The 15,130-nt window shown below is 39.1% G+C and overlaps 1 protein-coding gene across 1 annotated transcript; it reads right to left on the bottom strand.

The window, feature by feature from the left end:
• Nucleotides 1-238: 238 nt before the first annotated feature.
• On the bottom strand, nt 239-8,875 carry pfdn4 (prefoldin subunit 4). Its single transcript, XM_061790585.1, has 4 exons — nt 8,733-8,875; nt 4,023-4,130; nt 2,093-2,233; nt 239-536 (listed from the first exon to the last, which is right to left on the bottom strand). The coding sequence occupies exons 1-4, from the start codon at nt 8,757-8,759 to the stop codon at nt 405-407; spliced, it is 408 nt and encodes a 135-aa protein (XP_061646569.1). The 5' UTR covers nt 8,760-8,875; the 3' UTR covers nt 239-404.
• Between the last annotated feature and the right edge of the window lie 6,255 nt (nt 8,876-15,130).

Below are 15,130 nucleotides of genomic sequence, written 5' to 3'. Positions count from 1 at the left end.
TATGCATGTCTTTGGAATTTGGGAGGAAGCCAGACTATCTGGAGTAAACCCTTGAGAGCACGGGGAGAACATGCAAAATCCACACAGGAAGGCCGAAGCCAAGATTCAAACACCAAAACTCAGAATTGTGACATGTACCGGTACATGCTGTCCCTAACCATTCAGAACCATTCAAGTTAAAATGCAATAAATCATGATTACCACAAATAAGCATTGAAAAATAAGAGACAACATAAAATACACTTGAAGGGAATTTATTTATTCAGTTTTGGGTTTTTTTCCCCCCATTGTTGTCCCTGCGGTTCTTTGCGATAACATCGCAGGTCAGGTCCAACTGGACCTCCTGTTTGTCTGTCAAATGTTCTGTCAAAGTCCTTACTGGGTCAACTGACAAAAGTCCCGCCTCAGCTTTCGTCCGCCTCCAAGTTGATGTTGTTACCAAACTTGGCGTAGAGCTGCACCTTCAGATCCGACAACAGCTGTTGGATGGCCGACACTCGCTCGTCAAGCCCTTTGACCTCCTGCTCCAGTGCTTCCTGCTCACAGAACCACGGCATTTGGAATTACCCACGGCGGCTTTCAAACGTGTGTTCCAAGGTATAACTCAAGAGCTTTCAAGATACATTTTTCATGTTTTCCAGTACTGTAGAGCTACAGTAAATTAAATTGCTGCCAAATTGTAAAGCAAGAATATATTGTATCTGCCAAAATTTATGGAAAGAACTGAAACTCAAGGTCCATAAAAGAAGCCCACAGAGACTTCAAGACTTGGAAGACTGCTTGTGTGGAGGAATGGGCTAAAATCACACCAGAGCAATGCATGAGACTAGTTTCTCCATACAGGAGGCATCTTGAAACTGTCATTGCAAACAAAGGCTTTTGTACAAAGTATTAAATAAATACCAGTTGGCGTGTTCAATACTTTTTCTCTGTGTCATTTCACATTATTACACACAACTTAACTTCTGGGTTTATTTGTTCTACTGTCTTTGTATGTATGGATTGGCTGCTTTTGTTTACTGGCGCTGTGGCGCAATGCAGGCAGAGACTGGAAGACGTGTTTCCGGATCATAGATAGCCAATTTAACTACATCCAACTGAGAGATGTGCCTACATGGTGGCCATGTTGAATATGGCAACATTTCCACATGGCTGCCATGATGGCAGGAGTTCATTTATTATAGTAGCATATCTGCCATAGTACTCTGCGCCACAGAGAGAGCTCACACAGCTAGCTACGGTGTTAACACAAAAAGGAATACAACACAAAATTCTCTGGAGTCTGGAACATGCTATTTTTGCTACAGTAACAGTTTTTATTTTGTCAAGCTGTTCATCTGTGGCAAGGAGTTGGAACTCGGAAGCACCTGTTCTTCGCGGCTCATGAAAGCAATTTGGCTATGACGAGTACGTCAATAATGTCTACATAAAGCACACCAGCTAAGTAAGTTTTGATACATTTTGAAACTTTTAAAACTTTTTTTTATATTTATTTACAATAACTTTGTACTGTACTGGGTGTTTTAGGCCATGATAAAAGTACAACATTTTGTACTCTAAAGCAATACGTGTGCATATGGACTCAAAAAAAAAAGTTCTTCAATGCCACGGACAATCAGCTATATCGGACAACCCCCCCGCCCCTATTTGTCCGTTTTATCAAGGTTCCACTGTACAACCAAAGTTTTACATGTGTTGTTAAATGAATACCTCTCTGTGAAGTCAATGAAAACTGATCATGATCTTTGTAAAGGATGACTATTTGACAGCTCTTGTATTGGATGTCATTAGATTATGCAAGTGGTCACAATGTTAGGCCGGTCTGTGTATTTCAATACATATACTTTTATTTAATTATATTTATTCCTTAAAAAATATATATAAATAAAAACAAATAAAAAAAATCTTCAGCAATTGGCTGGGAAAAATCAAATGGTTACTAAATGTCATTTCTTACATAAAAAGAAATACATAAAACTAAATGCATTAAACAGCAATCACAGCTAAATCCCATCAATTGTACTGTTTTTAAATGTGCTGCATCAACTTGGTATGTGTTAATGATGTCTATAGTAGATTGCAGTAAACTTACCTTGGCAGCCTCCAGCATCTCTTGCGTCTCTTCTTGCGTGTGACTGATGAAGACGTCACCGATCTGATAAGGGACCAACAGTGAGTCGTCGTCAAACATCATTAGGTCGTCGCTGGCGTCCTGCAAGTTCTGCAGTGACTTCTGCAAGGCAGGAGAGCACATCGGTGGTAGGAATCAAAGAGTAACAGACAATTATATCACAATGTGTTGCCATCAGAGGTGGAAGTAACGAATTACTTATACTTTGTTCCTGGACTTTAAGTAGAGTTTTCATGTATCTGTACTTGAGTATTTATTTTTGTGGCGACTTTTTACTCCTTACTTTTTAAACAAGTAACCGTACTTTCTACTTATTAGGACAACTTCTAAAGAACTGCAGGCCTCCTTAGCCTCAGTAAAGGTCAGTGTTCATGACACAACAATAAAGAAGAGAGTGCGCAAAAATGGCATCCATGGCCGAGTTCCAAGGCGAAATGACCAAAAAGGACATAAAGGCTCGTCTTACTTTTGCCAAAAAAAAAATAAAAAAAAAACATCTCAAAGATCCCCAAGACTTTAGGGAGAATATTATATGGAATGACGAGATGAAAGTTGAGCTTTTTGGAATTTTTGTGTCTCGTCACATCTGGCATAAATGTAGCACAGCATTTCAGAAATAGAACATCATGTGATGGTCTTGGGCTGCTTTGTTCCATCAGGACCTGGAAAACTAGCTGTGATTGATGGAACCATGTATTCGGCTCTTTAACAGAAAATCTTGAAGGAGAATGTTTAGCCATCATTTTGTGACTTCAAGATGAAGCGCAGCTGACATCAGCAAGTCAACTTCTGAATGGCTTAAAAATAAAAAATAAAAATAAACATCGCATGACCTTAAAAGGGCCATTTATGCTCGAAAACCCTAAATCTTTTCTGAATTCAAACAATTCCGCAGGGAAGAGTGAGCCAAAATATCTCCACAAAGATGTGAAGACTCATTGCCAGTTATAGAAAAGGTTTGATTTCAGTTGTTGCTGCTGAGGATGGCCCAACCAGTTATTGTGTTTAGGGGGCCATTACTTTTTCACACAGGGCCAGGTAACTTTGAATAGTTTGTTTTTCCTTTATAAATTAAATCATTTAAAAACTGCATTTTAAGTTCCCTTGGGATATATTTGTCTGTTTTTACATTTGCTTGATCTTAAACATTAAAGTGGGGAAACTAGGCAAAATTATAATAATTCAAGACTTTTTCACGGCCCTGTATTCTTCGAGTTAATTGTTCCTAAAAAAGATGTACTGTACTTGCATTATCTTGCTCAAATATACTATATCAGTGGCAGAAAAACATCAACGATAATATCGTTTGTCATGATAGTTTTTGGGAAAGTATATCATCCTAATTAAAATTAAAAAACTAGAAATATATTGAGAGCGAGAGCAATGGATAACACAAACATATTGTACAAACAGTATAAAAAATAGATTAACAACTGTAATAAAAATTTGCTGTATAGCGGGACAGCCAATGAAGCACCGTGATACAGCGTAGGATTACTGTATTTGTATTCCATTATGATAAATTGCAGGGACTCATTGTTCCAGGGCTGTTTCCAGACATGTGCATCCTGGGATTCACATAGTTTCAAGTGCAAAATGTTCGATGTAACACATTTATTTGCCCACACAGCCATAAAAATCCCAAACAGAAAATAGCCATAATGAAAAATAAATTGGATAAATTGTTCAGGATAATCTTTCAAAGAAATCAGAGAATCAGGCCTTTGCTGGTTTTGATTGCAACGGATGGAAAATGCTAGATTGTGGGGATGTGTGTACCCCGCCTAAGCTGTTCCACTGTAAGCCTTACAAGCTCAACAGTGGACAAACCCTTGCAAAACGTGACGGCTGTAAACAATAACATGATGAAGCTTATTCGCACGCTGTTCACCTTCTTTGACTCAATTTCTTTTTTTAGCTCTGTCATTCGATTCGTGCTCCTGGCAAACTTGTTGATCTTTTGCTGGTCCTCAAAAGTGACATTGACGTCTTCGACCCCCTGCAAGCGAGAGATGAGTTTGGTCAAGTCAGAACAATACACACAGAAATGTTGAACTAGCAAAATAAAACTGGGTTTCCTTTATTAGGAAACGCCTTTTTGAAGACTCCTCCATTTTGGTAATCATGCGTATCGTCGCAAAAACGCATTTATCTTAGGGGTCTGCAACGCGACACCTCAAAGCCCATTTAATAGCGCCCCCTGGGGAAAAAAAAGCCCCAATACCAGTTTTATTGATTGACACAATATTGGTGGACTGTCATAACAGGACATAAAAAAAAGTGTCAAGGCATCATGCATGGAATTGAACGGGAAGTCGACGAGTTTGGTTCGCACTTTGACAAACTTTTACTCGGGAATTTGCCCAAATGAACCCCAGTGAGAATCAGGTATATGTGACAGACAGGGGCCGAAATTAAGTTTTTTACTAACCGCCCAATTGAAAGAAAAAAAAATCCACTGGTCAAGCATATTTTTTTACTGGCCAAAATACTATATAATTTCACATAGGGCTGCACAATTCATCGAAAAAATACCGTCATCGCAATGCTGGCGCGTGCAATGTGTGTGCTGCCCTAATTTTACACATATAATACTAGATTACGTTGCATGCAAACTGAGACAATAATTCACAGAAACAAATGACAGCAATAAGAAAAAAATAGTTTTATTTAACATCCATAAAGTCTGGCCTCACACAGTCCCCCTGCAACAGCACTAGAGCCTCCATGGGATCATACGCCCAGGCACGTGTGCGTCTGTTTAATTTTTCATTATTGAACACTTTTAAAGGACTTTTAAGCAGCTTGGAGGCTGAAACATTAGGCTGTCAATGTTTCATTTGTTTTCGTTTTAAAGAGTTTGGATTTTGCTTAGTAAAACTGCTGATTGTTCTTTTATGACTATGTTAATGTTTTTAGCTTGTACTGTCAAACCTGTTTTGTGTGTTTGTTATAGGGCTGTTCGTTCTGGCAAAAAAAAAAAAAAAAAAAAGATCACGATTAATTTTTTTTCATATCGTCCCATCTCGATTATTATCACAATGTTTTTATATCGTTTTAAACTTTTTTTTTTTTTTTTAAACAGACAGTTTTCAAGCATCTGTACTTAAAACTAAGCTAGAGGGTATAGTTCAACATTTTAAGACCTTTTAACTCCTCATAGTCAATAATTAAAACAGTAATCCCAACACGATATTAGTCAACTTACTACGCAAATGAAGTACATGTAGAAAAATATAAGAAAACTTATCACTTAACAGAGCAGCGAATGTGGAAAAATAACACTAGTTTGAATTCCTAACTATTTTTGGAGGTACAAGATGCAAAATAAACAAACTGCCCTCCTCTGGGATAATGAAGATACCTTGAATTGTAAACATTATAATTCTCCAGTCATGATGTTACATATCCTGTTAACATTATTTGCTACTTTCTATTGATGCTATTGTGCATCATCTTTTATAACAATACGGATTAACTAGTGTTGCCAATTATAAACAACCTGAAAAATAATGACACGATTTATTGTTGCTGGTGGCCTCACCGCTAGCAGTGGCTAACGGCTAATGCTACCTGTGCTAGCAACAGAGAGTGACTGTCTTGCTTTGCTTTCCACATAATCACTTGGGTCGTACTTCAAAGGAATAAACAGTGTTGTTCACTTTTGAGGGTGCCGACATACCTTACACAACGGCTAGTTATAACATCATTTCTCTATGACGCTCTAGAGACGCCGCCTCACAACCGACGTTGGCTTCTGTTTACTCCCGCTACTTTCATACGGAAGTGGACCACGGAAAGGACGTCTCCGATGGGCTGTGGTCGCGTACCTCCCGTCATGTTAGATCGAGGAATTACACACAGCCACGCCCTGGTCCAGTATGATTGGCTCCGGGACACACCGCTGCACAATGATTTGCACGTGTATGTTTGTGTACATGGGTATAAACTTTCACTTGCCACCTGGCATAGCGCTCTGGGATTCACTCGCCAAACGGATAATTGAGTCACATTTGGCGACTGGCGAGGGTTAATTTTGGACCCTGATGACAGATGGGCAACACCCATTTTTTTTTTTGCCTATGCCATCTAATGTGGGCGGAGCATGGCGTCAAAGTCTGATGAACAAAAGGGGATGTGAGGGCATGTTCATTGCTGCTTCCAGCTTTATGTATAGGGATATATCAATACCGGTTTTTCCAGACCGAGCGTCACAATATACAGTGGGTACGGAAAGTATTCAGACCCCCTTAAATTTTTATAACTTTGTTATATTGCTAAAATAATGTTTCGCATAGCACCCCATATTGACAGAAAAAAACGGAATTGTTGAAATTTTTGCAGATTTATTAAAAAAGAAAAACTGAAATATCACACAGCCATAAGTATTTAGACCCTTTGCTCAGTATTAAGTAGAAACACCCTTTTGAGCTAATACAGCCATGAGTCTTTTGGGGAATGATGTAACAAGTTTTTCACACCCGGATTTGGGGATCCTCTGCCATTCCTCCTTGCAGATCCTCTCCAGTTCTGTCAGGTTGGATGGTGAACGTTGGTGGACAGCCATTTTCAGGTCTCTCCAGAGATGCTCAATTGGGTTTAAGTCAGGGGTCTGGCTGGGCCATTCAAGAACAGTCACGGAGTTGTTCTGAAGCCACTCCTTTGTTATTTTAGCTGTGTGCTGAAGGTCATTGTCTTGTTGGAAGGTGAATCTTCGGCCCAGTCTGAGGTCCTGAACTCTCTGGAGAAGGTTTTCATCCAGGACATCCCTGTACTTGACCGCATTCATCTTTCCTTCGATTGCAACCAGTCTCCCTGTCCCTGACCAGCTGAAAAACACCCCCACAGCATGATGCTGCCACCACCATGCTTCACTGTTGGGACTGTATTGGACGACATGTGATGAGCAGTGCCTGGTTTTCTCCACACATAGCGGTTAGAATTAAGGCCAAAAAGTTATATCTTGGTCTCATCAGACCAGAGCTTTCATGTGTCTTTCACTGAGGAGAGGCTTCTGTCGGCCACTCTGCCATAAAGCCCAGACTGATGGAGGGCTGCAGTGAGGGTTGACTTTCTCGAAGTTTCTCCCATCTCAATTTAAGGGGGTCTGAATCCTTTCCGTACCTACTGTATATATCGCAGGTTTAAAAAATATTGAAGTTATTTTTTTCCAATATCGTGCAGCCCTAGTACAAATACATTATTATTATATATTTCACTACTTGCCAATAAAGAGGAGTCTACTGATACTTGATAATTCCATAATTCCATCAAAATCAGGAAAAGCCTCTTAAATATGGCATGTTTCTCAAAAATCCAACACTTTTTAGAGTAACAACTTGTCATTGCTGACATTTTAGACGTATTATTTACTTTATTTATTTTGTTGTATGTTTTTGTTGTTTGGTCTTTATTATGTACAGCACATTGTTATAGCTCCAGTTGTTCTTTAAAGTGCTCTATAAATAAAGTTGAGTTATGTGGTGTCTTTGTCAAAACACTAAGCGGCACTCTGTAAAAAGAGTACATACAGCAGATAAGGCTCAAAGAAAAACAGAGACCACAGGACGCAATAGTGGTACACAAAAAAAATGAGTAAAAATAAATACAAGACTGCTTCTACAGAATACCAAAAGTTATAAAATAAACTGTCACAGAATAACTGTAGTGATACTTTATCATACCATCGCTTACTTCTCTTTACAGCCGCAGCGCGTTCCCTATCGCCCGGGTGCCCCCGTCACTGCTGCGCGAAAAGAGCGGCCGACGAGGCTCGCAAAACTCGGTGGTTGCCACTCGAGCGGAGCTAATCATTAATTATGCAGGGCATAATTTGCAGTGGTCATCCTGACACGACTCTTACCTGGAAAGTCTATGTCAGGCTTGTCATGTGGCATCGGTGTGTAGTATTGGAGTATTTACATAAGTACAGAGTACTGTACAGAGGTACAGTATCATCACAGATACAGGGATAGGTGCATCCCTATTTATGTACAGTAATATAAATTGTTCATCTATTTGGTATGGCTTCACACAATTTATTGCCCACAAGACATTTTCTCACTCACTCAGACGAATTCCTTGGTAAGTTAAACTGCTCTCAATTTATTCTATCATCCATGAACGCAAACACAATATTACGCAAACTTTCCCCAAAGCTTACAGACACGTAAATGAAAACTTTAACCAGCCTGAATGGAGAATGACGCCAAACTGAACACAGCAATTGATAGAAAGGGGAAAGCGACGAAAAGCATTGGAGTGAAACTCGGGCGTAACGCTTTCTGTCTTTCTGTTCATTCGTCTAACTGTAAAAAAAATGGCAGGTCGGTTGAGCAATAACATTACCACCGAACTATTTAAGCGTAAGATCTCAAAAAGAGCAAATCGCTGAATAATATCACTGATATGAATGGTGATGTAGCTAGCTGACGATTAGCACATGATACTGTGATTGACGTGAAGGTGTGAACGCGACTTAAAAACATCAGAAGCTCGCTCTTGCGCACCAGTAGTTTCATGCACAAAACACGTAACACATATACCAAAGCGGCTCTAAATTTTAAACAAGACAACTAATAGTAATTTTAAATCAACTTACGACAGGCCCCTTTATGGTCGCAGCCATCTTCACTTGCTCGTCGACAATTAGCGTAAGGGTGGAGCAAACACCGCCCCTTGCGCCGCGGTGGATCAACACCCTATTTCTTTTTTTTTTTTAACCAACAGAAGAGGGCTTGCAACATTTAACACAATCTGACGAGAAAACGTTCTTTATTCTATGAATTTAAAAGGTGGCATATTAGCAGTTTCCCAACCCACAGTTTAAAACAGTTTTAAGTTGTCTTAACATGTCTGTGGAATGCTCTCGTTAAAATACCTCAAGGATCAAGAATTACAGACATATTTTTGCAGCAAATTTATCACCATCTTTTATTGTATTATATCGTTTAGGGGTGCATGACGTCACAACACAAATACATCCCACCCTCGCGTAGACAATTTAAATGAACATTGTTACATTATTACGAGGTTCTAATACTGGTAACACTGTTAGCTAACACTGCAGCTCTGCTTATCTTTTGGCTTTGAGCTGCTAGTAGTGCTTTGACCCCTGGGATTTTGGTGGCCCTAAATGTGATGTGATATGTGGTACCCCGCAAAACAAAGCACAGCCGCCAAATCACACAGACTGCTCATAACTACTTAAGTAATGTCCCTGAAAAGATTACACATTAGATTATTATATCCGAAATATAGGCTGGAAAAAATACATATACCAGGTCTACATTAACTGCACAACAAATCTTTTTTTTCCCAAACATTTTCAAATTGTCAAATAATATTAATAGATTCCGATATGTTCTAAAAAGATGCAACTGGAGGAATTTGGGGCGGTTTGGACATTTGACAGGTGTGTTATAATAGTAAAGTAAAACACCACTTTATGATGCAATATACCTTGGGTACTAGTTTACAAAAAAAGCTATTATTAACTTTAAATATGCAGTTCTACTTAAGCTTTCAAGAAAAAGCAAGAAAATCTTGAAAAACATTTCAGCTCAATTTAATAATACACTTATTTCTTTCTAGCCACTGTTTGCCATATTCGAATTACAGTGGCTATATACAATGTAACTTTGTTCACAAAAACATTTTTAAGTAGTTAACAGAAGCTATCGATACAAAGGAGAGAAAGAGGAATTGGTCATAAATTATGTTTACAATTCCTTTTAGACTGTTTAACAAGCTAACAAAAAACAACCATGTTCGAATAAAAATCTGAGCTTCAAACTCATCATTGAAATCTTATAATGTTTTTATTATGTCTAGCCGTCAGGTCAGCATAAAATTAACTGTGGATTTCGATTAAATTTGTACAAAAACCCAACTTTAAATGCTGTAGGAAACTCACCTCTCTAATTTATTCAGAGTCACTAAATAATACATAGTTTTATTAGCTCTAATTTTATCTCCAACTTTCTCTTCCTGTCCTTAACCACCACTCCTAAATGTACTTTTCGTTGCAACCATGTATGTAACAATTGGGTTATCAAAATAATCGTAGCCAATTCACCTGTGGCGTTGTTCCGAATCTTTCCCAAGCATCACAAACATGGCGTCTACGTCAGTGTTTCCCAGCCTTGGTCAGGTGATCCAAGACAAAGGTGTCATTGGCTGCTCACTTTGCAGAAATAGATCCCAAAGTGCGATCACGGTACATCTGATCATCTTTCACGCCACACTGTGTCACGGAACACCAGTTGGGAATCGTTTGTTTACAACCATACTTACACACTGCAACCAGTCCAGAGCACCTGCAGCACAGCCAATGAAAAATGGAGAATCCTTTGGTTGGAGCATCATGTAACCCCCGACAAATAACTCGCTCCACTGCCACTTTCATTCATCTGTCGTATCATAACATATGGACAGTATAGAAGAGCCACATAATTAAATGACTGTTTAATTTAGCACACGGCAAAATAAATGACATTCTACAGCAGAGTCTACATAGTTTTCACCATTAACACGTAATCTTCTTCTACCTTGTTTATACAGGTATGTAAACATCCTACAAAACAGTGTGTGGAACCATATGTGACATATGTATATAATTCATATGGTGTGGAGCAAGCAACACAGAAATGAATACGCCCCCCACCCTAAACAACGGCATATACTCTTTATGCCACGGCTGGCCCTTCCTTTGTCAAAGTGATTATTTTGCTTTGGAAGCCTAGATGCCAAGTCATTGGCTGAGAAAGATCATGTGGGGGTTGTTATTTTGTAAATTAGCACCACTGTTTTGTAACAGTGGGGTGGAACTGTGGAACAATTCGCTCACAGACACATTTTTAGTGAAAGGCAGACAACCGAAGATTTATTTGGTTGTTTAACTACACACGTGATTGGAGGGCAGCCACTCTGGAGAGCCAACACCAAAATGTCAACTTTCCATAAACTATAACAGTGGGGCAAAAAAGTCTTTAGTCAGCCACCAATTGTGCAGGTTCTCACACTTAAAAAGATGAGAGAGGCCTGTAATTTTCATCATAGCTATACCTGACCTATGAGAGACAAAATGAGGAAAAACAAATCCAGAAAATCACATTGTCTGATTTTTAAAGAATGTATTAGCAAATCATTTGGTCAATAACAAAAGTTCATCTCAATACTTAGTTATATAAACTTTGTTGGCAATGACAGAGGTCAAACATTTTCTGTAAGTCTTCACAAGGTTTTCACACACTGTTGCTGGTATTTTGGCCCATTCCTCCATGCAGCTCTCCTCTAGAGCAGTGCTGTTTTGGGGCTGTTGCTGGGCAACACAGACTTTCAACTCAGTCCAAATATTTTCTATGGGGTTGAGATCTGGAGACTGGCTAGGGCTCCCCAGGACCTGGAAATGCTTCTTACGATGCTCCAAAGTGTGCTTTTGTTCAGCAGTTTTTTTTTGGTTATATTTAAATGTGTGAAGCTGTTCATATATGCTACTGACAAGTTGTTTCTGAATGAGTGAAGGTGTTACTGAATGAGTGCACTGTCAATATTTCTCGAGCAAACAATACTGCACCCTAGCTCAAATATTTACCGAACACATCTGTAAAGCAAGAGCACCATTAATCCTTTGTAGAATATGTAGATGCCATCAAGGGAATATGCAGTAGAACACCCAAAGTCGAACACAAACCTTTCCATGTCATTTGGTTGTGTGAGTCTTGTAGCATTCTTAGTGTGTAAGCTAAATTATCGAAATCAAATCTATTTGTTCAAGGCTCAAACTGTCGCTCACATTAAACCTTTGTAAAGGTTGAAATTTACTACCCATTTTCTACAGCATTTGTCCTTATCAGGGTCACAGGTGTGCTGGAGCCTATCCCAGCTGACTCTGAGCGAGAGGCGGGCTAAACCTTGGACTGATTGCCAGTCACTCACAGGGCACAACTTGACAAATAACTACTAATATTCAAATTCACACCTATGGATGATTTAGGGTCTTAAATGAAACTAATATGTATCTTTATGGAATGTGGGAGGAAGCCAAAGAGCCCGGAGAAAACCCACGCAAGAACAGGAAGAACATTGAAACTCCACAAAGAGACGCTCCAATTGAGATTCAAACCCAGCTTTCTAGATGTACTAACCACCAGCCGACGGTGCTACAGTGAAGTGGCCATTGGAAAGCAATCTAAATTTAACTGTACCAAGATTGCAAGTAGTTGGAAATCTGGACTCTGGCCACCCTGTGTGGAGTTCTCTTTGTGCTTGCATGGGGTTTCTGCAGTATTCTGGCTTCCTCATGGGTTTTCCCCAGGTACTCTGGTTTCCTCCCACATTCAAAAGACATGTCCAGTTCATTGAAGCCTCTAAATTGTGTGCATGTGAGTGTGAGTGGTTGTTTGTCTATTTGTGCCCTGCATTTAAATGGTGACCATTCAAGGGTGTACCCCACCTCTCACCCAAAGTCAGCTGGGACAGACTCCAACACGCCCATGACCCTAATGAGGCTAAGCGGTACAGAAAATGGATGCATGAAAACCAAGATTTCTATAGCCAAACAACCATTCACACATATGGACAATATAGAAGCGGTGAGATACTTTCTTTTAGGATTATCGTAACTATAATGCAACGTAGCCATGAGGTCTTGTATAAAGAGTGCACAATCCAAACGGGGGAATCCAACTCCCACCTTCATGTGCACACCACATACCACAATTGGAGCATTGTGCTCAAGCATTCCAACATTTACCATCAATACAGCACATTTTGAGTTTATTCGTTAAAAAAACATGTCCTTTTTCTACAGAGTATATGATATGGATGTTTGCTGAGAAGAACAAAACAAACGTTAAGGAACGTTTGTCCCCCAAAATCATGACACATTTCCACATGCAAAAACAAAATAAAAATGAAAGACTGATAAAAGGAGCAAATCAGATGATGAACTGTTATCTTTCTTTGATGGTTGCAAGGTTTGCAGTATTGCTGTATTGATGCCCCCTCTCCCCTCAGATAAGCATTGTGCAATCTTTAACAAGACAATGTGGCAGATGATCTCATCACAGAGCTCTCCCTGTCTTTTCTGATGAGCTCTGATCAAAAGGAGCCGTTAGTTGCTCTTGACAAACCACAAACATCCATCCATCCGTCCATTTTCTGAACCGCATATCCACAAACAACTTTGTTTTAAAATGGAATGATGTCGTATTAGATATTTTAATCCACATGCCAGTTTTGATTAAATGGAATTGGAATCATAATAAAACAACAACATGAACGAGAATGTCAATCAGCCAAGCGCAGCACCACCAGCTGAACGGTTCATAAAACTGAAAATAATAATAATCATAATAATAAACCACAGGTCATCTTAATTTAGTTCACAGCTAAATCCTGATAAAAACAACAGAACTGTACCAGTTTTGACACTGTTTTAGGGAGAAGGGCTTTGTAGAACAAACAAACAAACAAAAAAAAACATCCCCAAAAAAGTGAAAAGAAAAAAACAAATCACAGAGCACTGCATTTTTATATGTTTCTCCTTTGTTTTCTTAACTAGCAGGCTACTTTCTGGTGTAATGGCAAATATATAAATGATGTAACTGTAACCTTTTCCTATTCTTGGCCATGGAAAAATAAAAGACAAAAAAAAGACACTAACAAAAGTGAATTAAAAAAAAGGAAAAAAGCATGGAACTCAGTTTTTGCATTTATTTGTTTGGCTGCATTTTAGCAGCCTACAACCTGAATGATGGAAGATGACATAAGAGGCCTGTAGCATTTTTTAACATCTTGGGGTGATGGGATGGCAAAAAACACAAAAGCAATGTCTCAAATTGTAGCGCACTATATTTGTGGTTATTTGTACTCTATTTGTACTCAGACCACCTCCTGGTTCAATGAGGAAGACATAAAACAATAGGACTATTTATTATTCTGGGGCAGGGGAACACTTCCATTCTGAGTTATCAACCATCAATCCATACATTTTCTATATTTTCGCTTGTCATCATTAAGGTCACAGGTGAGGTGGAGCCTATCGCAGCTGACAGTGGGTAAAATGCGGAGTACACCCTAGACTGGTCGCCAGTCTATCGCAGAGCACATATAGATAAACAGGCATTCACACGCAGATTAACACCTATAGATAATTTACAGTCTTCAATGAACCAAGTATACAATACGTTTTTGGAATGTGGGACGAAAAGAAAACCCACGTAAACATGGGAAGAACATGCAAACGCCACATAGGAAGATAATCGAACCCAGAACCTCAGAACTGTGAGGCAGACTGGCTAAAAATTAGTCCACTGTTGGCTCAAACATTTTACAGAGAAATTAGATTACGTCAAAAAAAATCATGGAGGACCTTATTTATGTTTATCGATGTGTTTGAATGTTAGCAGGCTACTTCCTGGTTCATGGCAGATGATGTAAAAGAACAGGACTGCACCATTTTGTATTCTGGCGAAGTGGGAGCACTTCCATTGTGAGTTAAACAGCAATAATAATATCCTCTAATGGGAGTGAATGACATTCGCAGATTGCCAAATTTGTGTTTGGGTTTCTCAAAGATGACAGGGTACAATTCCACCTTGATTGGATAAAAAGATAAATAACATTCCTCTGACTGCATTTTTATCTGGATGAGCACCAACATTTACTGACATCTTGCCCAACATGTACCACCCCTTCTTATAGTTTCACAGAAAGTGCTTAAGCTGTTTTTGCATAACTGACATTCAACAAACGAACAGTGATCAAAACAATACATTTTCTGTCCACCCCCTCCCCCCCCCCCCCCCCTCCCCCAACCCTCATTGAATTTTAAATAACCTGCCCCTTTTGTGTCAAATTATAGTTGTTCTGAGACAAAATGTAACTCGAGCTGTGGAAAAAGTGATTCCTAAATATTAAAAAAACAAAAAAAACAAACATAGTTCTTGAGCAACCTCTAAAAAGGCTTTTGTCTCTTGTCTCTCTTAACAACCA

This window comes from Phyllopteryx taeniolatus, chromosome 1 (assembly GCF_024500385.1).
Source record: "Phyllopteryx taeniolatus isolate TA_2022b chromosome 1, UOR_Ptae_1.2, whole genome shotgun sequence".
In the NCBI taxonomy this organism is placed as follows: domain Eukaryota; kingdom Metazoa; phylum Chordata; class Actinopteri; order Syngnathiformes; family Syngnathidae; genus Phyllopteryx; species Phyllopteryx taeniolatus.
The sequence above is the reverse complement of the archived record's forward strand: the minus strand, read 5'-3'. Positions and strand labels throughout refer to the sequence as shown.

What these genes read in the sequence shown, in the direction of transcription:
- pfdn4 (XM_061790585.1), bottom strand. Translation starts at nt 8,759, where the DNA reads ATGGCTGCGACCATAAAGGGGCCTGTC. An exon ending in AAGAAATTGAGTCAAAGAAG is followed by an intron (nt 2,234 to 4,022) that starts GTGAACAGCGTG and finishes CCTGCCTTGCAG; the next exon opens with AAGTCACTGCAGAACTTGCA. An exon ending in AGATGCTGGAGGCTGCCAAG is followed by an intron (nt 537 to 2,092) that starts GTAAGTTTACTG and finishes TTCTGTGAGCAG; the next exon opens with GAAGCACTGGAGCAGGAGGT.